General features: G+C 49.7%; 1 protein-coding gene across 1 annotated transcript; it reads left to right on the top strand.

The window, feature by feature from the left end:
- Positions 1-4,636: 4,636 nt before the first annotated feature.
- PCSK4 (proprotein convertase subtilisin/kexin type 4) lies at positions 4,637-24,369 on the top strand. The gene is made up of 15 exons (XM_063147281.1): positions 4,637-4,816; positions 7,732-7,836; positions 9,070-9,165; positions 9,558-9,686; positions 10,239-10,315; positions 10,507-10,595; positions 11,816-11,988; positions 12,994-13,206; positions 16,076-16,176; positions 18,497-18,600; positions 19,738-19,855; positions 21,353-21,535; positions 21,804-21,928; positions 23,087-23,206; positions 23,847-24,369. The coding sequence occupies exons 1-15, from the start codon at positions 4,637-4,639 to the stop codon at positions 24,332-24,334; spliced, it is 2,301 nt and encodes a 766-aa protein (XP_063003351.1). The 3' UTR covers positions 24,335-24,369.
- Positions 24,370-26,554: the final 2,185 nt, after the last annotated feature.

Raw genomic sequence — 26,554 nt, 5'->3', positions numbered from 1 at the left:
AGAGTGCCTCTGAGCAGGTGCAGAGTGTCAGTCCGCTAACACGCAAGCGCTCGCCTCGGGGTATTTTCTGCACGTACCTGAAAGCCAAATTTTGCTTCAGCCAAAGTCTTCTGCTGCTGTTGCTGGTGGTTTGCTTTTAAAATTAACATTAAATATCACGCCTTTTTTCTTTTTAAAGCTAGGCTTGTATTTATTGTGGCTGCAATGATTTTCTTTTCTGTATGTGGCTTTTTTTGGGGGGGGGGAAATGTCCCCCCCCAAAGGAAGGCAGGATATAAATGTCCAAATAAACCTCTTTTCTTTTCTTTTCTTTTTAAAATTAAAATGTTGTTGCTTGTTTTCTTAGGTTTGTTTTTGGTTGCATCGGATTAGGGTTTAATGCGGCTGGGATGTGTGTGTTAATGAAATTGCAATTGGTTTTAGTTTCCAAAGGTAGGGTGTAAAAGTGCAAATATATTCCTTTTGGCTTTTTTTTTTTTAAAAAAGGATATTTATTTATTTATTTCATTTTTATACAGCCCAATAGCCGAAGCTCTCTGGACGGTTCACAAAAATATACCTGCAAGCGTATAAAAGTACAGACATGCTATTTAATTACTGGGTTTCCCCCTCTTATTTTCTTTTTAAAGCTGCAATCCCATGCACCACCCTCTCCCAACTTGGAAACCTTTAGTTGTACTGGACTGCAAGTCCCATTATTCACAGGAATGATGGGACTTGCAGTCCAGCACATCTGGAGAGCACCCTCCAACAACGTCAATGAAGGATAGACATGTTGGTCCGTTACAGAAAAAAAAAATCTCAAACTGACGGTGTAACTCCTATCAGACTCTGTGGGATTTACTTCTGAGTACACCTGCTTAGAATTCCACTCTTGAGTTGATGTTATAATTGTAGCTTCATTTATTTTTTAAAAGATCTGTCTTCTTTCCATCCTCTAAGTGTGTCTGTTAAAAAAAAAATCAGATTAAATCAATAAACTAGAGGCCCCACATCAAGTGCGATTCGATTTAGAGTATGTTCCGCTAAAGTGAATGTCATTTACTTCTGAGATTTTTTAAAACAAGAACAACACCCTGCATAAACTTGGAGTGCAGGGCTGCAATCAGTATGCACACTTACTTGGGAGTAAGCCATATTGAATTCAGTCGGATTTACTTTTGAAGCACTCCAGGATGACAATTCCGTGAACAGGTGAGCCCAGTTGATTTTACACCCGATTAAAAGTGACAGTGCAATCCTGTGCACGTCTCAAAATAAGCCTCATTTGAGTTTAATGCGGTTTACTTCCAGGAAAATGTGCGTCGGATTGCAGCCTATGGGTGTGTGTGTGCGAAATTAGGCAGCAGTGACTAAAACGTCCTCTGATTGTACTCCAAAAAACCCTTCTGAATCCCATAAGTAGACTCATGGTAAAGTAAAGTGTGTGTAGTGAGCCCCAGCTATTCATTTTATGATTAGAAAAACTACGGGGAGGGCGGGCTATGACAAAACGTTGCAGCGCAAAGGGCTCCAGAGTTCCAATCAGCCGCCCATGCCCTTTCTCACAAGACTCCATTCCAAAGGACCCGCCCTTTGGAACGCTCTCCCGGGGATGGTTCAAAAGGCAGAAACCGTGGCAAGTTTTCAACACCTCCTGGAAACACATTTGCTCATGTAGGCTTTCCCTGACCTGGAAAGGATTGTGTTACTAACTTTTGTCTTTATTTTGTTATGTTTTTAATTGTTATTTTTCCTTGGGTATTATTTTTCCTTCTGGTTCGCAGAGTCCGCACCCACCTAAAGATTTTTTTATTCTTCTGCAAACCTCAGGATCACCCCTTCCGTGCCACGCACACACACACACACACACACACACACATATACCAATCTGGAAGTCATAGAATCAAGTTAAAGGAAGCCAGATTCCAGCTGGATATCAGGAAAAACTTCCTGACTGTTAGAGCAGTACAACAATGGAATCAGTGACCTAAGGAGGTGGTGGGCTCTCCCACACTAGAGGCCTTCAAGAGGCAGCTGGACAACCATCTGTCAGGGATGCTTTAGGGTGGATTCCTGCATTGAGCAGGGGGTTGGACTGGATGGCCTTAGAGGCCCCTTCTAACTCTGCTATTCTATGATTCTATGCTTTTCCACCAATGCGCTCTACTGATTTCGAATATATGAAACAGCCTCAAGCAGAGAGCGGGAAGGTCATGGACTTGGGATTCTAGTACATGCTGCCAGCCGTTGCCTAATATTAATCACTTCATGTGATCGCTGGTGCTTTGAACAGGATTTCCAGAAATGCCCTCTGCCCTGCAATTCTCCACCGAGGTTCAGCCTTGCAATAAATATGTGTGTGCATCTTTGGGCGTGCACAAGGAACGAAATTGATTTCGAATACAAGACTTTCCCAGGTTCTAACTCTGCCGTAGATAGCGCCTCATCATGAATGCCATTTTTCTTGGTAGAAATGCAGACCAAACAGATATATATTCTGAGAGCTCCTTTTGCTTGTGTTTATTCCTTGGTGAGCCACAAGTACTCTGCACATGGCCAGAGGCTGACTCACTCATTTTATGATTGCAAACCACCTTTTCCTTTTTTTTTCCTTTTAAATGGCAGAATGACAAAAGAAATTATAAATAAAAGTATTAAGTATTTTTAGCTCTTTCTTAGCCCAAAAGCCCCCTGGATCAGCTTACGTGTCATTAGGAATACAAGACAGATTCCAGCTTGCAGGCTTATAATCTAAAAAGGCACGGCACACAAGGAAAAAGGTATGGGGAGGGAGGAAGAAAAATTAGGTCTTTCAGCAGGGCTGGTGGAATGGGCCAACTTCCCTTTATTATTTCATGTCATGTCTCAATACTGGCTGTGAAAATAGGTTACGCCTATTTTACAGTTGGTCTGGTGTAGCATGTCTGAGTAGGACTGGGGAGATCCAGGTTCAACTATTCATTGAACCACCCGTCACCTTGGGCCAGCTTAGCCTGATCTACCTCACAGGGTTGTTGTAAGGATGAAATGAGGGACGGTGATGCACGTCACCTGGAGCTCCTTAGACGAAAGGGTGGGCTGTAAATACAGTAAATAAATGAAGCTAAAGTAATATATAGGGTGACCCCATGAAAAGGAGGACAGGGTTCCTGCATCTTTAACAGTTGCATAGAAAAGGGAATTTCAGCAGGTGTCATTTGTATATATGGAGAACCTGGTGAAATTCCCTCTTCATCACAACAGTTAAAACTGCAGGAGCTATACTAGAGTGACCAGATTTAAAAGAGGGCAGGGCTCCTGCAGCTTTAACTGGTGGGATGAAGAGGGAATTTCACCAGGTTCTCCATTTATTCAAATGACACCTGCAGAAATTCCCTTTTCTATGCAACTGTTAAAGATACAGGAGCCCTGTCCTCCTTTTCATAGGGTCACCCTAGAGACAGTACCAAGCCAGGCAGGCCAACGGTTCTGCTAGTGCCAGTTCAAGACTTTTTTTTTTTTTGCTCCTAGGCATTTAACTAGGGTGACCCTATGAAAAGGAGGACAGGGCTCCTGTGTCTTTAACAGCTGTATTGAAAACAAGGAATTTCAGCAGTGTCATTTGTATATAAGGAGAACCTGGTGAAATTTCCCCTTCATCACACCAGTGAAAGCTGCAGGAGCCCTGCCCTCTTTTAAATCTCATCACTCTAGTATAGCTCCTGCAGCTTTCACTGTTGCATAGAAAAGGGAATTTCAGCAGTGTCATTTGTATATAAGGAGAACCTGGTGAAATTTCCCCTCCATCACACCAGTGAAAGCTGCAGGAGCCCTGCCCTCTTTTAAATCTGGTCACTCTAGTATAGCTCCTGCAGCTTTCCCTCTTCATCACAACAGTTAAGCCCTGCCCTCTTGATTAGTTACAAAAGAGGGCAGGGCTCCTGCAGCTTTAACTGTGGTGATGAAGAGGGAATTTCACCAGGTTCTCCATATATTCAAATGACACCTGCTGAAAAAATCCCCTTTTCAATAAAGATACTTATTACCCTGTCTTCCTTTCCATATGGTCACCCTAGTTTGTTTGTTTAATATTATTATTATTATTATTATTATTATTATTATTATTATTATTATTATTATTATTATTATTATTATTATTATTATTATTATTATTATTTATATAGCACCATAAATTGTTTGTTTGTTTGTTTATTTATTTATTTATTTATTTATTTATTTTAAAATGCTCTCTAGAGCGTTTCCCAGATGCAAATGCAACAAAAGTTTATTTTGTAAAAAAAAAAAGTGGGGGAAGAAAGATGAAGTAGTTTGATTGTTTTAAATGAACCATTTAAATGCCTCTCATTCACAGCTTGAAACACCTTTCCAAGGGGAAACGACAATTCCCAGGAGGCCCTGCGGCCTCAGCTCACGTTGGTCCCCTATCGGCAATCCCGCGCAAAGCCCCACGGGACGCGTAGTTCGCCCCTCCCTCGCCGGCTTCCCGTCGCCATGGCGACCGCGCGCCGGCGAGCACGTGGCGCGGGAGAAGCCGCCTTTGGCCTCTCGGGGGCGGGCGTGGCGTGGAAATAGAGGCCCAGGCTTCAGGGCGTTGTGCTAGGCCTCGCTGGGTTATAAGGCAGGCCTGGCTTCTCCCCGGGCCTGGAGCGAAGCCATGAAAGGGGTGATGGCCGCGGGGCTCTGGCTCTTGCTGCAGCTGCTGCTTTGGGCTGGATCCTCTCGGGGCCGCGCGGGGCCGCGCATCTACCTGAGCAGCTGGGCGGTGCGCGTGCCCGCGGGAGCGCAGGAGGCGCAGCGCCTGGCACACAAGCACGGGCTGCTCTACCTGGGCCAGGTGAGGGAGGGGGCAAAAAAAACCGTCTCTCCCCCCCTCCCCCACCTGGAACAACAGGTGCGGGGGCGCACCTGAGCCCCTGCACCTGTTGGCCTGTGCGAGAAGGAACAGAGCTCCAATCTAGCCCCCCTTTTCCATGTTGCTTTTATATCTGGAAATATCTGCTTGTAGTGCATCAGAAGAACAATTGCCCACCCCAGGATGGGGGCTGCCCGTTGTTCATCTGCTCCAAATACTCATTTTGGAGTCATAGAATCATAGAAAAGCAGAGTTGGAAGGGGCCTATGAGGCCATCTAGTCCAACCCCTTGCTCAATGCAGGAATCCACCTTCAAGCATCATAGAATCATAGAATAGCAGAGTTGGAAGGGGCCTATGAGGCCATCTAGTCCAACCCCCTGCTCAATGCAGGAATCCACCTTCAAGCATCATAGAATCATAGAATCATAGAATAGCAGAGTTGGAAGGGGCCTATGAGGCCATCTAGTCCAACCCCCTGCTCAAGGCAGGAATCCACCTTCAAGCATCATAGAATCATAGAATCATAGAATAGCAGAGTTGGAAGGGGCCTACAAGGCCATCTAGTCCAACCCCTTGCTCAATGCAGGAATCCACCCTAAAGCATCCCTGACAGATGTTTGTCCAGCTGCCTCTAGTGTGGGAGAGCCCACAACCTCCCTACGTAACTGATTCCATTGTCGTACTGCTCTAACAGTCAGGAAGTTTTTCCTGATGTCCAGCCGGAATCTGGCTTCCTGTAACTTGAGCCTGTTATTCCGTGTCCTGCATTCTGGGAGGATCGAGAAGAGATCCTGGCCCTCCTCTGTGTGACAACCTTTCAAGTATTTGAAGAGTGCTATCATGTCTCCCCTAAGTCTTCTCTTCTCCAGGCTAAACATGCCCTGTTAGAATCATAGAATCATAGAAAAGCAGAGTTGGAAGGGGTCAACAAGGCCATCTAGTCCAACCCTCTGCTCAATGCAGGAATCCACCCTAAAGCATCCCTGGTAGAGGGTTGTCCAGCCGCCTCTTGAATGCCTCTAGTGTGGGAGAGCCCACAACCTCCCTACGTAACTGATTCTATTGTCGTACTGCTCTAACAGTCAGGAAGTTTTTCCTGATGTCCAGCCGGAATCTGGCTTCCTGTAACTTGAGCCCGTTATTCCGTGTCCTGCACTCTGGGAGGATGGAGAAGAGATCCTGGCCCTCCTCTGTGTGACAACCTTTCAAGTATTTGAAGAGTGCTATCATGTCTCCCCTAAGTCTTCTCTTCTCCAGGCTAAACATGCCCTGTTAGAATCATAGAATCATAGAATAGCAGAGTTGGAAGGAGGGGCCTACAAGGCCATCTAGTCCAACCCCCTGCTCAATGCAGGAATCCACCCTAAAGCATCCCCGGCAGAGGGTTGTCCAGCTGCCTCTTGAAGGCCTCTAGCGTGGGAGGTCCTTCTACCTCTCTGGACGGAAGGACACAAGTGAAGACTGTCAGGGATCAATAACAGCTCCTTTTTTCTGTTTCTTTTTTGTTGTTGTTGAGAGTGGGGAGTAATTCCTCCTTTGAGTTGGATTGAATGACCTGATCATTCCTTGGGGCAGAATGAGCTGTCCTCCAGCGGAGGCTGGTCTTTAAGAGGCAAGCGTGTTAGGTGCCGTGACTAAGCAGCAGGGGTGAGCAGATTTTAGCTTTGTGAGATCTCCTGTGTGTGTGATTATAACTTAGTTTTTTTGTTAACTTAGACCCTCCAGGAGCAAAATAATGCCTCAGGCAGGCAAACATTCTACACTTGTATAATGCCAACTGGTTGCCTTATTCCTGTAAAAGATTTATATCCCATCCGCCTCCATCAAACCGGGGAAGACGGCTTCTCGTTATTGAGATCGTACATTAAAAACCCATCATGCCAAGAAGACTCTTAAAAGCGAATCAATGCAACTGAGCCAATAACTCAAAAGCTATTTGTGTGCCAAGCATATGTTTTTTAAAAGCTGGCTTCGAATTTCAAAGCAATATGCTTTCAAATTCCAGTCCCATGGGGGGAGTTGGGGGCTTTTATCAGGTGGGGCACAGCTGATTGGCTGCGTAGTTCATGGTGTGGGTGAAGATTACCCTCCCCTTTTATCTTTCTTTGGGGGGGGGGCAATTTGACACCTTTCATGTCCCCCTTTCTGGTTTTTATTTCGTGGCAATCTCAGAACTGCAACTCATGCAGAGTTACCCCAGGGAGTTGTACTGCAGTGGCTTCCTTGGAGAAAGGCATGGATTCTTTCGATGGAGAATTTGACATTTCTCTGATCTGTCGTTTCAATTTCCCTTTTCGCTGCTCCCTTGAGTTGAGGTTTCTTCCTCATCTTTTTTTGTTTTGTTCCATAGTGAAGCTGGTCCAGAGTGTTGTTCACCGGGGCCGGTTACAGGTGTTGGAAATCCTTACAGCAGAGTTGCTTTACACAGAGAAAGCGTGGCAACACATTATTAAGTGTTGGAAGCAAGACACTCAGGCGAAAGCCAATTTAGAGCCAAATCAACTTACTTTATTAGTGCTTGTATACACATTTTTGGTAGAAAAGCAGGGGTAAAAATAAAATCAATCAGTCAATCAAATAAGGAGCAGGAATGATTTGTCCCTAAAACTACATCTCCAGCGCGAGTCACATGGGGGCCCATGGACCCCTCTCTCTGCCTGCTGGGGAGTCTGCCTTTCTTGGTTTTTATTTTATTTCTTACTGCTTTTTAAAAAACAAGAACATGAATTAAGTTTCAAACAAATTAGAAAAGCCATTTTATGACTGGGCAAGGCGGTCCCCTCCCCGTGGTGGCCATTTTGTGAGAGCACCCAGGACACTCAAAATTCCAAGTGTGTCCACCGACCCAAAATGTTTGCTCTAAAACCTCGTGTTCCTTTCTTCCTTTTTCTAAAGGTGATTGACGGGGAGCCTTATTACCACCTGAAACACAGAGGCGTGGCAGAGAGGTCCCTGAGTCGGCACTGGGGTTGGCATGTTCGTCTGAAGAAAGAACCGCAGGTAAGTTCGTAGAACCCTAGAATTGAAGGGGGGTTCTTTGAGGCCATCTAGTCCAACTCCCTGCTCAGTGGAGGGCAACGAGGAGGATCAGGAGTCTGGAAACAAAGCCCTATGAGGAGAGACTGAAAGAACTGGGCATGTTTAGCCTGGAGAAGAGAAGATTGAGGGGAGACATTATAGCACTCTTCAAATACTTGAAAGGTCGTCACACAGAGGAGGGCCAGGATCTCTTCTCGATCCTCCCAGAGTGCAGGACACGGAATAACGGGCTCAAGGAAGCCAGATTCCAGCTGGACATCAGGAAAAACTTCCTGACTGTTAGAGCAGTACGACAATGAAATCAGTGACCTAGGGAGGTGGTGGGCTTTCCCACACTTGAGGCCTTCAAGAGGCAGCTGGACAAGCATCTGTCAGGGATGCTTGAAGGTGGATTCCTGCATTGAGCAGGGGGTTGGACTAGATGGCCTTGTAGGCCCCTTCCAGCTGTAGGATTCTATGATAACAGAGTTAGGGCCAGCCAACTCTGCACAAAGCCCTCCAGTGAGGGCAACTCCCCCCTCCAAATCACTGGTCCCACTTTCGAACTGTTCTTACTTTCTCCTGATGTTAAAATCTACCCTCCTTCATCTTAAACCCATTCGATCTGGTCTTGCTGTCCTCTGCAGCGGCAGCAGAGAGTAGGACTTTGCGACAAGACTACCTTTCTAGGATTGGAAGACAGCTAACATTTCCCTCCTCGGTCTTCTGTTCTCCAGGCTACAAAATACCCAGTTCCTTCAACCTTACTCCATAGCTTCCTGTTCTCACTGCGGCGCCCGGCTTTTTTTGCAGCGAGTCGGGCCAGTTTGCGGATTTTTCCGGGCGTTTTGTGCATGCTTCCCCGCAGGTACTTCAGCGTGCGCAAATTTCTGAGCAAAGTGGCGCAAATTACAGCTGAATTGGCACACATTGCTGAGAGAGAGAGCGATGGAGAGAGAGAGAAAGCTTTATTGATTCAACCAGTGGCGTGTGAAAAAAAGTCGCACAGAAGAAGTTCCCAGAATTCAGGAGAAAACCCGCAGCGTGGCTCGTAAATGCGAATCGAGGTGTACTCACACCACGGAACTCTGCTGAGCCAAATAAAGAACCGGGCTACATCTGAAGGGTGCCACATTGGGGAAGGCAGAATGCAGACCAAGGGAAGCAGTCATCAACACACTGAAATAACAATTAAAAAGTGTCTTTCACCTTTAGATCCCCTGGTTTGAGCAGCAGACGTTGAAGCGGCGAAGGAGGAAGGCGATTTCCGTGGTGCCTACCGACCCTTGGTTTCACAAGCAGTGGTACATGGTGAGTGGAGTGAAGAAAGGAAAAACTGGGACATGGGAAAGGACACGAGTGGGGTGAAGCCGTAGAAATGACCAGGCCAGGAGGGCAGATGTACCTGGGTTTGAGTAGATTAAGCCACAGCCTGCTTGACAGGTTTCATGCAGAAATGGAGTTAATTTTGTGGGACCGGCTGGCTGGCTCCGCCGACCACTACCCCAGACTTGACTCCGTCAAGCAAAAGGCCACACCCCTTTCTGCCAAAGCTCTGTCCCTTAAAACACCCTGATAAGCTCCAAGATGTTTTGGGTGGCTTGTCTTCTGGATGTCCAAGTGAGCGTGATTATTTCCTGGAGTTTTTCAGCTCTCAAAATAACAGAGAAAAGCCTCCTACGGTTGTTTTCTTTCGGTTTCAGAACAACGACGTGATTCCGGACCTCAACGTCCTCACCGTGTGGAACCAGGGTTATACGGGCTCAGGGGTGGTCGTGAGCATTCTGGACGACGGGATCGAGAGAGACCACCCCGACCTCGTGGCAAACTACGTACGTGGAACCGGGAACCGGTATCTATGGGGGTAGAGGCCGTAAACCTGTAGAGTGGACGTGTTGAACCGCTTTCAGCCCCAAGGGCCGAGTTCTAGTGGGCGTGACTAGAGGCAAAATGGGTGGAGTCAAATGTTGATGATTGGCGCGCCAGAGGGCAGGACCTGAACCAAAGGGTTTGAAAGGACAAGAAAGGTTTTTTTGACTTCACATTTAGAAAGAACTTCCTGACAACAGGAATTGTTTGACAGGGGAAGGGACTCTCACAGAGGGTGGACTCCCCTTCATGGGGATTTTTCAAGCATAGGCTGGGACTGCCACCTTCTAAGGATACTGTAGCGGTGGATTTCATGAACGGGCTGCGGGTAGGACTGGATGACCTTTGAGGTCCCTTCCAGCAAGAGGCTTCTCGGGTTCACCCCTTATACGGCCATCGTTTTTGTCTCTTCAGCCCCCAAACATCTCTAGCTGTTCCGCCACCAGAATCCTCTTCGCCGGTTCTGGGAAGGGACCCAAGTCACGGGTTCCCTGATCCGTGCGTTTTTCTTTCAGGATCCCATGGCGAGTTACGACTTCAACGACAACGACCCAGATCCGCAGCCGCGGTACAATGCTTGGGATGAGAATAGGTGAGTTGTGAGTTTTTTCCTTTAGCAAAGTCGCACAGGGCTTTGGGGATTCCTTCGAGCGCTGAATTTTCCAACCTGGTGCTCCCGTTGCGAAAGCCCATCTCAAATTTGGGGATCCCAAAGGCTAAATCTAGCAGTCCCTGTCCTGTTGTGACCGGCCCTGGCGTGTGCTTTTCTGTCCCTCCTTCCAGGCACGGCACGCGTTGCGCTGGGGAGGTGGCTGCTGCAGCGAACAACGACGTTTGTGTGGCCGGCGTCGCTTACCGGGCGAAAATCGGAGGTAGGTCACTTTCTCTTTCTGTTTTTCCCCGGTTGTCACATTCGTAGGGAAAGGCTGGAGCAGGTCTGAAAACACACCAGTTGTATCTCCAAGAGGAATCTGGAATCCTAACGAGAAAAGCTCCTGCCAAAGTAAGTGAGGCGTGCGGCTACCGGGAGCAGGGCCTTGTCTGCTGTGGCACCCTGGCTGTGGAATGCGCTCCCCAGTGAGGCTCGCCTGGCACCTACATTGTACTCTTCCCGGCACCAGGTGAAGCCCTTTTTATTCTCCCAGTATTTTAGCCGTTTGCGATCCTCGTCTTTCAACTCTGGCTGTTTTAACTCTGCATTTTTTAATCGGGATTTTAAATCTCTGCATCGCCGCTCGTTTTTTTATTCCGGTTGCAGCTCCGTATTGTGGGTTTTAAGCTTTCAGATGACATTTTAGGCTATAGCTTACGGTTTTGACTTTTGGGAACCGGCCAGAGTGCTTCAGCTACGGAGCGGGATAGAAATGAAACCGGTCAATACAAATAAATAAATGAAAGGTTCCAGATTCCGAGTTGTGCAAAAAGGGTCGCTTCTGGGGATTTCCTGTCTTTTGTGCGGATTCGCCCCATGGTCAAAGGCTGAAACCTCTCCCCTAAGGCAGTTCAGTAAAGCCCTTCAAGCTACGATATGCTGGGATTTTTAGTGTTATGTATGTATTGTATTGTATTGTATTTCTTTATTTACAGTCAACAGACCAATATAAAACAAGAAGATACACCATTTTGTAAAACAGTACAAAGTAGGGATAAAGAAAGAAGAGGGAGTGGACTTCTGAGGAACTCAAGAGGACCGTGTCCAGCTTCCTATGCCTGGGTTAAATAATAATAATAATAATAATAATAATAATAATAATAATAATAATATATTTATTTATTTCTTACCCGTCTCTCCCTTTGGATCGAGGCGGGGAACAGCTTGTCCAGATGCCTCTAGTGTGGGAGAGCCCACCACCTCCCTAGGTCACTGGTTCCATTGTCATACTGCTCTAACAGTCAGGACGTTTTTCCTGACGTCCAGACGGAATCTGGCTTCCTGTAACTTGAGCCCGTTATTCCGTGTCCTGCGCTCTGGGAGGATGGAGAAGAGATCCTGGCCCTCCTCTGTGGGACAACCTTTTAAGTATTTGAAGAGTGCTATCCTGTCTCCCCTCCATCTTCTCCTCTCCAGGCTTCTCTTCTCTTTTCCTCGTAGGGGTAAGGATGCTCGACGGCACCGTCACTGACGTTGTGGAGGCGCAGTCCCTGAGCCTCCGCCCTCAACACGTCGACATCTACAGCGCCAGCTGGGGCCCGGAGGATGATGGGAAGACAGTGGACGGCCCCGGGGTCCTGGCCATGGAAGCCTTCCGCAAGGGGGTGGCCCACGTAAGCTCAGCTTCTCCATCCCAACGACCCTCGTCGTTTCGAAGGCACGAAGGGGAGGGTTGTCTTCAGAACGCAAGAAGGGCCTTGCTGGATCAGACCGAGCGTCTGTGTAGTCCAGCGCTCTGTTCCCACAGTGGCCAACCGGAGAAACCCACAAAGGACAGGAGTGCAGCACCCGCCTCCTGCCCATGTCCCCCAGCAACTGGTGCATATAGGCTTACTGCCTCAGGTACTGGAGGTAACTACTAGTCACAGTGGCTATGTATGTTTTACCTCTAGAATCAGAGGCAGCGTACTGGGGAGTGAGAGCAGGGGGGGATCTACACAGCGCCGTGAAGGCGCTTGCGTGCACCTCGAAAGTCATTGTGTAAATCCCGCCTCGGGCTACGTTGGGAAGGGCGCCTCTAGTCCGTCCGTCAGGCTGCCCTGCCCCATCCCGGCCGTTGGCTTTATAATAGGAAATCCTTCCTCCCAATGGCCCGGGCTGAAGCATTTAACCTGTTGCTGCTGGAGGGGGCGGCCTCTCCCTCAGGTTCATCCCCACAGAGCTACGGGGCCCCGGGTGAGTGCAACCTCCTTGCTGCCTCGGCGTTTCTGTGGGCGGCGGCGCGGGTGGGGGAGAAGGATGCTCCTCTGCCCCCTCCAGCAGCAGCAGGTTAAATGCTTCAGCCCGGGCCATTGGGAGGAAGGATTTCCTATTATAAAGCCTATGGCCGGGATGGGGCGGGGCCAGCCTGACGGACGGACTAGAGGCGCCCTTCCCAGCATAGTCTCAGGCAGGATTTACACAATGACTTTCGAGGTGCACTGGAGGCGCACGCAAGCGCCTTCACGGCGCTGTGTAGATCCCCCCAGTTGTGGTCATGCATGGCTCAGCTCTCTGGGAAGAGGAGGATGCTCTAAAGTGGCTGCTTTGCGGGTGGGTGTGAATGTTTTGCATCTGCTATACACCCCCCTCCACCCCCCCCCCCCCGGGACTGATCCTCGCCTTTGCCTCCCCCACAGGGCCGCGGAGGGCTGGGCTCCCTCTTCGTTTGGGCCTCGGGGAACGGCGGCCTTCGTCACGATAGTTGCAACTGCGACGGCTACACCAACAGCATCTACACCTTATCCGTGGGCAGCGCCACGCAGAGCGGCCGGGTGCCCTGGTACAACGAGGCCTGCGCCTCCACCCTCACCACCACCTACAGCAGCGGGGTGAAGGGCGAGAAGCAGATCGTGAGTCGGGAAGTTGGAGGAATCCATCAAAGGGGGGAGATTGACCGATTTTTCTAGGCTCACCCCCCCCTTCCTCCGGGACTCGCCTCAATCCGAACTCGTGCTCTTTTGTAACGCAGCAGTGCCACCTGCTGGCGGTTAAAGGAATAATCGCGCCGTGATCTCCTTCAATGCGCTTGAAGGGGGTTCAATGAACTCACGCACAAAGGCGGATTTCGCATGCCTCGCTTCCGGCGCTTTGGATCCTCCTGCGATTGGCGTGCGATGCGTCAAAGACGGAAATGCGGTTGGTTTGCTTAGTTTATTTACAATATTTCTATGCCGCTTCCTGTCTGAGGATTTTGGAGCGGAGAACAAACATCGTTAAAAACAGCATTTTAAAAGAACAGAGGCAGGTTTGAAACGGGCTCGCATCAGGCGCCTAAATCGACAGGAAGTTGCGTTGGTTGTGTCCCTTGTGAGCAGATTTGTTGTATCTGGATTGCTTTTTAATCCTTCTGCCCTGATTATTTATTGTCCCTTATTGTTTACATTTAGGAATGCCCCCCCCCTTTTTTTTTTAAACTGGGGTTTATCTTCTCCCTGCAGGACGCATGTCAGTTTCACCAAGCACTTTTCCTTTTCTGCTGTCCAGTGAAACTGACTACACCGGGTGAAACTGACACGCACACCCTCCCAAAAGCAAAGTTTGAAGGGATTGGCCAGAAATTAGATCTGGTTTCTTGGTAGATCTCTGGGTGACTCTCGTAGACCAGCGATAACTTCTGACTCCCAACGGCGTCATAAGCAATAAGAAAACGACATTCCCGCCCGTCCCCATCTGTAAATCATCCTGCATGAAATGAAGAGGGGATATTTTATTTATTTATTTATTTATTGCATTTATATACCGCCCCACAGCCGAAGCTCTCCGGGTGGGTTGCAAGTGTTAAAACACGGAACGTTAAAAACAAATATACAAAATTTAAAACCATAAAAAGCATAAAAACAGGTTACAAACAATATCCATCTATTCTGAGTCAGTTAGAAACTCGGCACATGCTGTTAAACGCCTGGGAGAACAGTCTTGACCTGGCGCCGAAAAGGTAACAATGTTGGCGCCAGGCGGGCCTCATCGGGGAGATCGTTCCATAATTGGGGGGCCACCACTGAAAAGGCCATCCTCCGAGGGAGACGGAATAGAGGAAAATTGGCATGGATCTTTGGGGAACTCAGATTTGGCCCCTGAGCTGTGTTTCTTTCTCTTTGTACTAGAACGTTGGAGAATGTCAGCTCACCTCATCCCTAGAGAATCTTTAGCAAAATTCCCTCTCTGCTCCCCCCCTCCACAACCACCCCCCGCTCAATTTGAGGCCTGAAAATAAGGTGGAGAATTTTGGGAGGGCGTTTTTGCCCTGCCTTAAATCGCAGCACCTTGAAAATGTGTAGGAATTACGCCTGAGCTGCAGTACTAGCTGACCTCTTGAACCAGAGCCTTCAGCCGGGCAGAGTTAATAAAGGTAAACGTTTGCCTCGATAGGCAAATAAATAAATCCTTGCGGTATTTGTTGTGTATTCCCTCCCCGCTCGCTTTTCCCAGCCCTTTCATTTAACAGCGCTGGGGGAAAACTTCTCTCTCCTTCCGTCCGTTTTGTATGACAACTCTGTGACGGGGACATGGCAGAAGAGTTAGGAAGCAGTGAAACCTATTTGCTGAGCTTGTGTAGGAAAGTTTATAGGTTTTAGCAGAAGGGGTATAAGTTGGGAAATGAGGACTAGACGCTTGGATTTGACGTGTATTACACATACACACCAGGAGGATCCCAAGCGCTTAAAGTGAAGCATGCAAAATCCATCCCTATGGGTTGGTATTCAGAGAGTTAATTTGATTTTGCTGGTCTGTGACTGTAATAAATAATTGAATTGAGAGAGTTAATTGAACCTCTCTCAAGTGCACTGAAGGAGATCCCTGTGTGGTTATTCCCTTCACCGCCACCAGGTGGTCCGATTGCATTACATAAGAACAACGGCTTGGTTTGATTCCGGTTGTACTTTTCGATGGTGGTTCTTCTATTGTCTTTTTAAGCTCCGTATTTTATATTTTACGCCGTACCTTGTGGTTTTAATTTTTCGTGGACCCGCCCAGAGAGCTTCAAGCTATTGGGCAGTCTGGACAGGAAATGAAATAAATAAGGGCCCCAAAACCTCAGATCTGGGAATCAAATCTGGCCCTACAGGCTTTCCCAGGTGGCCACGCCCATCCCCCCCAACTACTGATCGTGTAGACACTGCACTGATGACCTACTTTGTGTTCAGCTTGTCTGACTGTGGAAGGGCCATTGGAGGGTAGGGTAGGGTTGAGGAGATGCATATCAATACAGAAATCTTGATTGTTAGAGCAGTATGACGATGGGACCCATGAGCTAGGGTGGTCATGGACTCTCCCACACTAGAGGCCTTCAAGAGGCAGCTGGACAACCATCTGTCAGGGATGCTTTAGGGTGGATTCCTGCATTGAGCAAGGGGTCGGACTCGATGGCTTTAGAGGGCCCTTCCAACTCTACTATTCTATGATTCTATGACATTAGGGTGTGCCTGGGCACACCCAGCACACCCCTTGCACACATCTATGCATCCATTTCACAAGGGGTGGGGCTCAGGAGGAACAGACGGTGGCAGGGAACGGGACAACGTTGTCCCGTTGCCACTAGCCCTGGCATGTGCTACCTGAAGCGGCTGCCTCATTTTGCCTAAAAGTAGGGGCGGCCCTTACAGGCCCTTACAGGCCCTTACAGGGATGGGTGACATGAATGTAGTCATAGGAGAAATGAGTAGGTGTCTATGAGGAATAGGTGCTCTTGAACTTAATGGCTTGTTTTTCTTCTTCCAGGTAACCACAGACTTGCGGCACAGCTGTACCAGTGGGCATACGGGCACCTCTGCCTCGGCCCCCTTGACAGCTGGCATGATTGCTCTCGCCTTGGAGGCCAAGTAAGAAAGGGGACCCTTCTGGGTAGAACAGCAGCGATTGTCTTTTCCGTAGGATCTTGCACTGACCACCTATTTTGTTGTTGTTGGTACTATAAAAAGAACAGGTTCCTAGGCCTCGCCGTGGCGAAGCGGCTGGAAAACCGTTTAGCAGGGTTGGGGTTGCTTGTGTTTTGGCAAAGTATTGGCGCTATGGATGGAACTACAGTTGCAGTTCCTCCCGAAAGGAAGAGCGGCCCTACCCATTTCTCCAGGCTGTTTCATTCGTTTATAGACGGCTCGCTGTATCAAATAGTATCGCTCATGGTATACAAGAACAGATTAAAATGCGTGGCCAGGGCTGGGCAGAGGGGGGTGCAGTGGGGCCGGTTGACATGGGCCTGCGATTATGAAGGGGCCTACTCCGAGTCCCCCTGGTAGAGGCAAAGGAGGACCCTTTGGTAAAGATTTGTTACAAAGTAGCTCTCCTCTTCAGCATAACTGATTTTGTTATCGATGGCCTTTCACGTCGCTTTTCTGCAGTCGGGGACATTTGTGGACTTTTTGATTTTTTTGTGGCATTTTAAGCAGTTAGATGAGAATGAGTTGTCACAAAAAGCATAATCAGTTTCAGCTGTGATACCCAAGTCCTATTTCAACTGACGTTCAGAGTGAAATGCGTCCTCTTAAAAAAAACAATTGATGTGAATTTCAAACTCGATGCTGTTTCACCGAAGGAAATTTATGGTCAAATATTGAACTTGAGATTGGGCAATATTCCTCCAAATGTCCTCAGCGCGTTGCACATTTTTCTGTCATTGCCAGCAACAGTGGCCTCTAATGAGAGGAGGTTCAGTATCCTAAAACGAATCAAGTCATACTTTCGGTCTGTGATGGTGCGAGAACGTTTGAATGGATTAGCAGTTTTGAACATTAACATTGACAAGGCAAAGTTGCTTGATTTTTCTGATGTTGTTGTAGATGAATTTGCCCGAAGAAAAGCGCATAAAGCATTTCTGAATGTGAAGAAGTGATGTCTTATATACCTTTTCTATAAATCGTTCTAGTTCAAATGTATTTAGAACTGATTAAACAAATACGTAATGAGCAGTTTGAAATGGGGCCTATATTTCCCTTCTGGCCCGGGCCTGTTACCAGCTTTGCCTGGCCCTGTGCGCAGCTACGTACGGAAAAGCTCATTGTTCAAAATGTTTGAAGGAAAGGAAAGGAAAGGAACCTGACTCTTGGAGGGACGCCAGCTTTCGCTGACGTTTCCTTATAGCGGGGTGGTTTGCCGTTGCCTTCCCCGGCCGTTATTACCTTTCCCCCAGCTAGCTGGGTACTCATTTTACCGACCTCGGGAAGATGGAAGGCTGAGTCGACCCGAGCCAGCTGCCTGAAACCAGCTTCCGCTGGGATCGAACTCAGGCTAAAAAGAACAGTAACCACTCCTTTTCAGGGGCGTATCGAACGCTGGCCTTGTGCTAGTAGAAAAAATGAACCGTCAGTGCAAGGCGGGACCCTGATTTTTGCAGGTCCCGTGTCCCCCCCCCACCCGAAAAGCTGTTCTTGAGGGGCGCCTCTGGAACAGTGTGAGACATGGCACACAGTGGTGCTGTAAGTGGAGACGTGGGGGGACAGGATGGGTGGGGGAAAAAAACCATAGCGCAAAAACACCACGGGGCGCAACGTCCAGTATCAGAGGCAATAAATCTATTAACAGCAGTTGCTGGGGAACATGGGCAGGAGGGTGCTGTTGCACCCGTGTCCTGCTTGTGGGTCCTTGGTCGACAGCTGGTCCGCCACTGTGTGAACAGAGTCCTGGACTAGATGGACCCACGGTCTGATCCAGTGTGGCTCTTAACTTGAAATCTTTGCTCGTTGGCCACTCTGGAAGCTTCTGAAAGGCGGGATAGAAAAAGCAACGTTCGTTCGTATCGATCAGCCCTTATTTTCTGCTCGCTGGGGAAGCTGGGAAGGCTTCCTCTGGGCTGTGTCAGTTTCACTGAAGAGCAGGCTGGCCGGCGCGGGGGTCAAGAAACCAGCGTCTGGGCAGGCTAGAAGACCCACGGCGAAGCTAGCGGCAGATCAGTGTCAGCCGGCATCCAGGTTCGTTAGGTAGTTAGCGATTCGCCACCCTCTCTAGCTTCTTCTTCCTCTCCGTTTTGCAAGGGATTCTGGGAGACAGAGCCCGGTCACCATAAGAGGGTTCAGCTGCAGGCTGCGTTTGAGTTTCAAGTGGGGGTGAACTTGGGTGGACTTGTGGTTTATCAGGCTTACAGGTTTTCCCGCAGCAGAACCACGAGCGAGCTTCTCGACCCGTTCTCCTTTCTCTCCCGCCTAGCCCCACCCTGACCTGGCGCGACATGCAGCACCTCGTGGTGAGGGCCTCTAGCCCCGCCCACCTGCAGGCAGATGACTGGGCCGTCAACGGCGTGGGGCGCAAAGGTGAGCCTGAAGGGAGGGGTGGCCCGTACCACTTTGCGGTGGCAATGGCTACGCTTACGGTTAGACCTGATCCTCGAGGTGGTTGGCTGGTTTTAATTGTATCTTCTCGTCCACCGTTGGTTTCATGCCTTATGCTGCTTCCCCACCCACCCTGGAACTGTCCCAAGTACTTTTTACCAAAAGGCCCCAGGGAAGAGTTATACAGGGTTCAGATTCCTGGAGATGACAGAGTACTGGAGAGTTCAGGTGTGGGGCGGTATTTTTTTGGGGGGGTAAAGTTTTCATTTTTGCAAGAATACAGGCACACAGAGAAGGCAGCGCTAGTATCTACAGCGGTGGTCAAAATTGTGGATACTGTTTGAAATATTCAGGTAGAGTTGGAAGGGGCCTCTAAGGCCATCGAGTCCAACCCCCTGCTCAATGCAGGAACCCACCCTAAAGCATCCCTGACAGATGCTTGTCCAGCTGCCTCTTGAAGGCCTCAAGTGTGGGAGAGACCACAACCTCCTTAGGTCACTGGTTCCATTGTCGTGCTGCTCTAACAGTCAGGAAGTTTTTCCTGATGTCCAGCCGGAATCTGGCTTCCTGACATTGTTCCGTGTCCTGCACTCTGGGAGGATCGAACAGAGATCCTGGCCCTGCTCTGTGTGACAACCATGGTTGTTTTAGGAAGACACCTTAAACCACGGCTTTAACCACGAGGAATCATGCAAAAATACTTATTCACCGTGGTTAAGGCCATGGTTTAAAGTGTCTTCTGAACACAGCCTGGCTTTCTGGCTTAACCACCATGGTTAAAGCCATGGTTTAAAGTGTCTTCTGAACACGGCCCGGATTTCTGGCTTAACCACCGTGGTTAAAGCCATGGTTTAAAGTGTCTTCTGAACACGGCCCGGCTTTCTGGCTTAACCACCGTGGTTAAAGCCATGGTTTAAAGTGTCTTCTGAACACGGCCCGGCTTTCTGCCTTAACCACCGTGGTTAAAGCCATGGTTTAAGGTGTCTTCTGAACGGGGCCACTGAAGGGAAAAGAGAAACTGAGGGTACAAGGCGGAATTAAATCTTTCAGCAGTGCCGGGGGAATGGTCACCGTTGTTTCTCTGGGCGGTGTGCCCATGTGTTTTTCGTTCCCTTTCAGTGAGTCACTACTATGGCTACGGGCTCTTGGACGCAGGTGAGCTAGTGGGTCTGGCCAAGAAGTGGAACACAACGCGGCCTCAGAGGAAGTGTTACGTCCAGGTTGTCCACAAGCCAGTGTAAGAGACAGGGGGGTGCGTGGCTGTCGGAAGATCCGGGTTCTAGTCCCCACTCGGCCATGGAAACCCACTGGGTGACTTTGGGCCAGTCACAGACTCTCAGCCCAACCTACCTCACAGGGTTGTTGTTGCGAGGATAAAATGGAGAAGAGGAGGATTATGTGCGCCGCCTTGGGTTCCTTGGAGGAAAAAAGTCGGGATAGAAATATGATAAATAAATAAAATAAATATACCCATGAGTGACTCCCCGTCCGTCGCGTCCTACCGACATAAGCGCTGGAATCCGTTGCCACGAGGTGATGGCTTTCACGTTTGTGGATAGAGTGCCTCACGGAAGAGATGCCCATCGTCAGTTTGCCGTGAGAGCTACCCGGAGCCTCCCTGTCCAGGGACAGTCTAGCTGTGAATAGCAGCAGCAGAGGGCGGGCTCTGTGATCCGGGGAGTGCTGTCAACACGGGGAGAGGCAGACCCAGCAAGTCTCATTTAGACTCCTTCTAAAGCAGGGGTGTTGAACGTCTTTCGGGCCGAGGGGCGGATTCCATTTCAGAGAAGCCCCGGGCGGCCACATTCCAGTGGTGGGCGGAACCAGAGGCAAAAAGGGGGCGGGGCAAAAATACAAAAAAGGGATACCGGCATATTTTTAGAACGCGCGAGAACAAAACTGTGGAAAAGCTGTCAAACAAAAAGATTGGCGGTTGAGGGAGAGGAAGGGGCGGGACCTTCTGGACCGTCTAAGGTTGGACTCCTGGCATAGCTTCCTTTGGAGGAGAGAACGCTCACAATTTAATGTGTCTTCGTCACCTTTTGACTTATTTATTTATTTATTTATTTATTACATTTCTATACCGCCCAATTGCCGAAGCTCTCTGGGCGGTTCACAAAAATTAAAACCATCATAAAACAACCAACAAGTTAAAAACACAAATACAAAATACAATATAAAAAGCACAACCAGGATATTTACCACTATCTCGGGTGGGCATTGCAGAAGCGTGGAGGACTCCTTCTGTAAACACCTCAGGGGTAGATCCTATCCCCTCCCTGAGGCTACAGTCCTCTGCTAACTCCAGCTGGCCACCCTGAGCACGCGCTCCGAAACACTCAAGTCCCGAAATCTGGCTCTGAGTGCTTTCTCCGCCTTGCCTGGAGCTGATGGGTATTGCAGTCCAAAGGCTAGGGAGAGAGAGAATCCCAGCTATCAGGAGACATTCACGTTCCTCCGATCGCAGCCACTCTTCTGTGGCCTGTTTTGCAGCAGTCCAAGAAGTCTCAAAGTGGCCACGTGGCCTTCCTTAGTGCTTTTCAAAAGAGTGACGCGCTTTTACAATGGAATAAATAAAATGACCCCGCTTGCATTGGGCCTTGGGCAGAGGGTGAGGTCCGGCAAGACCCCGCCCCTCCCGGGCATGTGGGTCGGGGGAAACCACGTACCACGTGCTAGTTCTGTTTTTAGGTTCTTCTGTGTGAGCTGTCCTTTCCCCCCGGCTTTCTGGCAGGGCCGTCGGCTTGAGGCTTTCCATCTCCGAAAACGTCACCTCCGCCTGCCTCGGGAAGACCCGGAGCATCCGGGCGCTGGAGCACGTCCAGGTCCAGCTCTCCCTCCGCTACAGCCGGAGAGGAGATCTCGCCATCTCGCTGACCAGTCCGATGGGGACCAAGTCGACCCTAGTGGCCGTCAGGTTAGCTTCTTTCCTGGTTGCCTGGGCAGTCTGTGGGGGCAGTCTGTGGGGGCAGTCTGTGGGGGCAGTCTGTGTGGGCAGTTTGTGTGGGCAGTCTGTGTGGGCAGTTTGTGTGGGCAGTCTGTGTGGGCAGTTTGTGTGGGCAGTCTGTGTGGGCAGTTTGTGTGGGCAGTCTGTGTGTTTGCGTTAGGGATATCGGAGGAATCTGTTTGTGGGGTGTTTTAAGAGTGTGTGTTTTAAAAGGAGCCTCCATACCTTTGCCCGCTAGGCCTTATGACACCAGCAATGAAGGCTACAGGGACTGGTCTTTCATGTCCACGCATTACTGGGATGAGGATCCCCAGGGCTCCTGGACCCTTCTTTTGGAGAACAAAGGAGACGCATATAACACTGGTAAGCCGAGCGGCCTCCTCTGCCCAGCGCAGGGGGCTTCACACCACCTCTCAAGACAACTTTTCCAACGTCTTCTGTGTGGCCTTACGGTCTAGAAAACTGAAACTAAAACATGAGAAGTCACAGGGCTTGACTGTAGCGCTAACGTCTCCTGTCAGGGTTGTTGATTTCTCACCCCATCGCCTACAGAGGCAGGAAAAGAGTGTGACCTATAAAGCCCTCTGCGGCTCGGGTCCAGGTTATCTGAAAGACCGTATCCTCTCTTATGAGCCTGCCCGTGCTTTGAGGTCTTCAAGGGAAGCCCTTCTCTTGTTTCCACCAACATCACGGACACGCCTGGCGGGAACGCGGGACAGGGCCTTCTCGGTGGCTGCTCCGGTGCTCTGGAACTCTCCTCCCAGGGAAGCTAGACTGGCTCCCTCCCTGGTATGCTTCCGGAGGCAGGCAAAGGCTTTTCTGTTCCAGCAGGCCTTTGGCAAATGATCTGGACCTCTGTCTGTGTCAAGGGCTTTTAAAATTGCTATTTAAAATGTTTAAATGTTTTAATAATGGAACGTATTTAATATATTTTAAATTTCGGTATTTTTCTATTTATAGGTTTTTAATGTATATGTTTTAAACCTTGTAATGCTGCCTTGAGGCCAAAGGCGGGATAATAATAATAATAATAATAATAATAATAATAATAATAATAATAATAATAATATTGACGAGCCTGAACGTCCCAGTAAAAATCAGCAAAATGCCACAATTCTTTATAAGGTCCGAGTGGCATTTCTTTATGCCCTCTAGATGTATTGAACTACAACCCCCAGAATCCCACAGGCAGCTGGGAAAACATCAAACAATCACTGGTTGGGGTGGGACCATCTGGAGAACTCGCGTGGCTAGCTGGGAAATGCTGTGTTGTAGGGCTTCATTCTATCTAAACATGCATCGGATTGTACCTTAACATCTTTTTTATACCCCTCCTCAGCTAAAAAATACTCCCGGAGTAGCTTATAGTCATTCAGTAAACTAGACAATCCCGGCCTGCAGGCTTCCAATCTAAGAAAGAAAGACACGGAGACGACGCGCGAGGAAAAAGGGGTGGGGAGGGAAGAGGACAAAAAAACTAAAGTAGCTGCAATTTGGCCTTCTTTTGCCCCCCCTCTGAAGGGTTCCTCGACAGCTTTGTGTTAAAACTGTACGGCACGGAGGAGAACATGACGGCGCGACAGGTCGCAACCTCGGTGGTGAGCGAGTGCCTGAGGCGAGACGCCGACGGGACGTGTCAAGGTGCGGTGTCTGTGTCCCTCTTGCTTACCCCAGCGGGCCTCGTTTCGGTGTCTAGGCGAGCACAGACTGTGCGACTCCTTGCCAAGGGCCAGTAACGAAAGCGGCTTAAAAAACGAATGGGGTTACATCGGGGGTGAGAAATGTACGGCGGGCGACCCGCTGATATCCCGCTAGATAGCCCCGCCCACTGACCCTGGCCCCGCCTCCTTTGCCATAACCCCTGGTCATCCGGTAATTTCATGGCTTTTCTGCGGTCTGCCCGCCCCCCTCCCAATTCCCAAAGATTGAGATAACCTCTCCTGATGCTGAACCACGGGCCGTACTGGAAGGATTATTTTCGGGACCTTCTTCGAAATTGAATTCGGCTCTTGGGTTGAGAGAGGCCGCCCAGCTCTGGGTTCGGGTAATAGAGAAGCCAGCCGTTTCTCCTGAAGGAAAGCGGCATCCTTTGTAGCCTGGAGAAACCGTCTGGGCCTACGTGTGTGTGAGAGGGTCCGTCGAGGGTTGTAAACTCCCGAGCACAGCAGTGCGGTGAATTCTAGGCCCTGGATGTGATTTTAGATGCATGACGAGTACCCCGAAACGAGGCGGCGTTGTCTCAGACTCACGCTAACCCCTCTCCCTTCCTCCCTTTCCCCAGAATGTACCAGCCCGTTCTACGCCTTCCAGCGCCTCTGCCTCCCCTACTGCCCGCCCAGGTATTACGCCTCCTCCCGGCCCGCCCTCAGTGGCGATGGGACCGTCTGGGCCTGTGCCGCTTGTGACCCGTCTTGCTACACCTGTCAGGGTGGCACGGCACGCAACTGCACCGCCTGCCCGCCGTTCAGCACCTACGATGCGGGCGCCCATGTCTGCGCGCAGCACCCGTCCTACGCCTACCTGCCCCGGGCTTTCTCCCTGGGCCATCGGGAGCTTGTCACCCTGGTCCTGGTCGCCGTGCTCTGCGTGGGGCCCGTTCTCTGCTGCCTACTTTACGTGATCTGCCGCTGGGCGCCCCTCGGGGTCAAGTGGCAGAAGCAGGCGGGCACACAGGGAGACGCCGAGGCTGTCGGCCTGGAGCTGTTGTGCCTCCATCAGCCGGGGGCCGGAGAAGGCCTGAAGGACCGCTCGCAGAAGCCTCCGCCGTGATGCCCGGGCGACGACGCTGCATCCTAAAATACTTAAAACAGTCCTGAGTACTAATAAAATAACTATTCTTCCCCTTTGTCTCCTGGTTTGCGTGACAATAAAAGCTCGCCCGAGCTGCCTTCCTCCTCGACTCGTGTCCGCTTTGCTCTTCAAGTTTCTGGTCCTCGTGGTTTTCAACGCAGGGCAGATTTTGAGACGGACGTAGAAAACTGCCTTGCACGGAGTCAGAGCACGGGTTCGTCTTAGCCAGTCTTGGCCAGTGGTTTGAGACAGGAATCTGTCTCAGCACTACCTGGAGATGGAGGAGATGGTTTGCTCCCAATTCATGTCCCTTCCGTGAGCAACCAGCCACGTGCCGTCATCTCTATCTGGGCTGCAGAACTTCTTTCGGGGGCGGATCCTGTTTTAGAGAAGCTCTTTGGCCGTTTTCTGGGGGCGTGGGGGCTCCAATACAGAGCCTCGTGTGGCGCAGAGCGGTAAAGCAGCAGTTTCTGCAGCCGAAACTCTCCCCACGGCCTGAGTTCGATCCCAGCGGAAGCTGGTTTCAGGCAGCCGGCTCGGGTCGACTCAGCCTTCCATCCTCCCGAGGTCGGTAAAATGAGTCCCCAGCTAGCTGGGGGAAAGGGAATCACGGCTGGGGAAGGCAACGGCGAACCACCCCGCTATAAGGCCTGCCAAGAAAACGTCAGCGTCCCTCCAAGAGTCAGTAATGACTCAGTGCTTGCACGAGAGGTTCCTTTCCTTTCGGGGGATCCAAAGGTTTTTTTTTCTTGGCTTAAAGCTCTTAACACCCATCACTGAGCCTTAGGGAAGGCAAGTGAACCTTTTCAGAACGTGGGGAAAACTGCCCAAAAGCTGAGAAACCGCCGATCCTTGGGGAGAAAGAGGTGGGGTGGCCGTTGGGAGAACCCCAGAAGCCTGGCAGGGCAGGATTGAGGCCCCGTGGCCTGCAACACTCAGTTTCCTGGGAGTAAGCATCAAACTTAATGCGGCTTACTTTTTATTTTATTTATTTATTACATTTATATACTGCCCTATAGCCAAAGCACTCTGGGCAGTTTGCAAAGATTAAAAACAGTGAACATTAAAAACAGATATACAAAATTTAAAAAGCATAAAAACAGTCATCCATGCTGGGGTCAGTTGAAAAACAACTCCGCATATGCTGTTAACTGCCTGGGAGAAGAGAAAAGTCTTGACCTGGAAAAGGACTGGCGTGATGTGGTTTCGCCGGCCAGTCCCTGTTAGTAAACGGGCTGCCCTGTTTTGTACCAGCTGAAGCTTCCAGACGGTTTTCAAAGGCAGCCCCACGTATAACGCATTGCAGTAATCCAAACGAGAGGTTTATCAGAGCATGGATCACTGTAGCTAGGCTATCTCTGTCCAGATAAGGGCGTAGTTGGTATATCAACCTAAGCTGATAAAAGGCGCTCTTTGCCACTGAGTTCACCTGTGCCTCAAGTGACAGTTCTGGATCCAAGAGCACCCCCAAACTACGGACCCGATCCTTTAGGGGGAGTGCAACCCCGTCCAGGACAGGGCAAACATCACCTTAGCGGTAAACAGTCCTTCCCACCCACCCCCTGGGACCCCCCATTTTGGGACATGATCGCCCCAAAACTTTACACCTGTTTCCCCCAACTTGATGTGCTTCAGATGTTTTGGACTTCAAGTCCCATCAGCATGGTCAGGAACGCTGGGTGGTGCTGTCCAAAGGATCTAGAGGGTGTTGGGTTGCTGATAGCTTTCTGCGACAATCCTGAAAAGTTGACCCCAGGGTCAAAGCTAAAAATGGGTGTGTCCCCTTTTCTCTTTCTGCCACCCCCCCCCTTTTCTCTCTGCTGGAGGGTGGAACAGATAGCTCTAGTCAGCAATTTGTGCAGGTTGCTCGAAAATAGTGTGTAAATTGCGGAAACCGGGGGGGGGGGGCGCAAAAATGCGCAAAGTGGCCAGAAAAGCCGCAAACTGGTCTGACTCGCTGCACACTGAAACAGTGAAAGGAAGGAGGGGGAGAAATACATGTCAGCCGTGAGGATTCCTGTAGCTGGAACAGCGTGAAGGAAAGTCTTCTGCCTTCTGGAACAGCCAAAGAATCCGTGAAAACAAACCCAGGTTTGACGTTGCAACACGGCTTTTATTTATTACCTGCCTGGTAACAACGTTCTGATCTTGTCTCTTTCTCTCTGACTGTCTTTCTCTCTCTCTGACTCTCTTTGACTC

The sequence above is a fragment of the Elgaria multicarinata genome, chromosome 23 (genome assembly GCF_023053635.1).
Source record: "Elgaria multicarinata webbii isolate HBS135686 ecotype San Diego chromosome 23, rElgMul1.1.pri, whole genome shotgun sequence".
In the NCBI taxonomy this organism is placed as follows: domain Eukaryota; kingdom Metazoa; phylum Chordata; class Lepidosauria; order Squamata; family Anguidae; genus Elgaria; species Elgaria multicarinata.
Note: the sequence above shows the minus strand (reverse complement) of the source record. Positions and strands in the feature narration are given on the sequence as shown.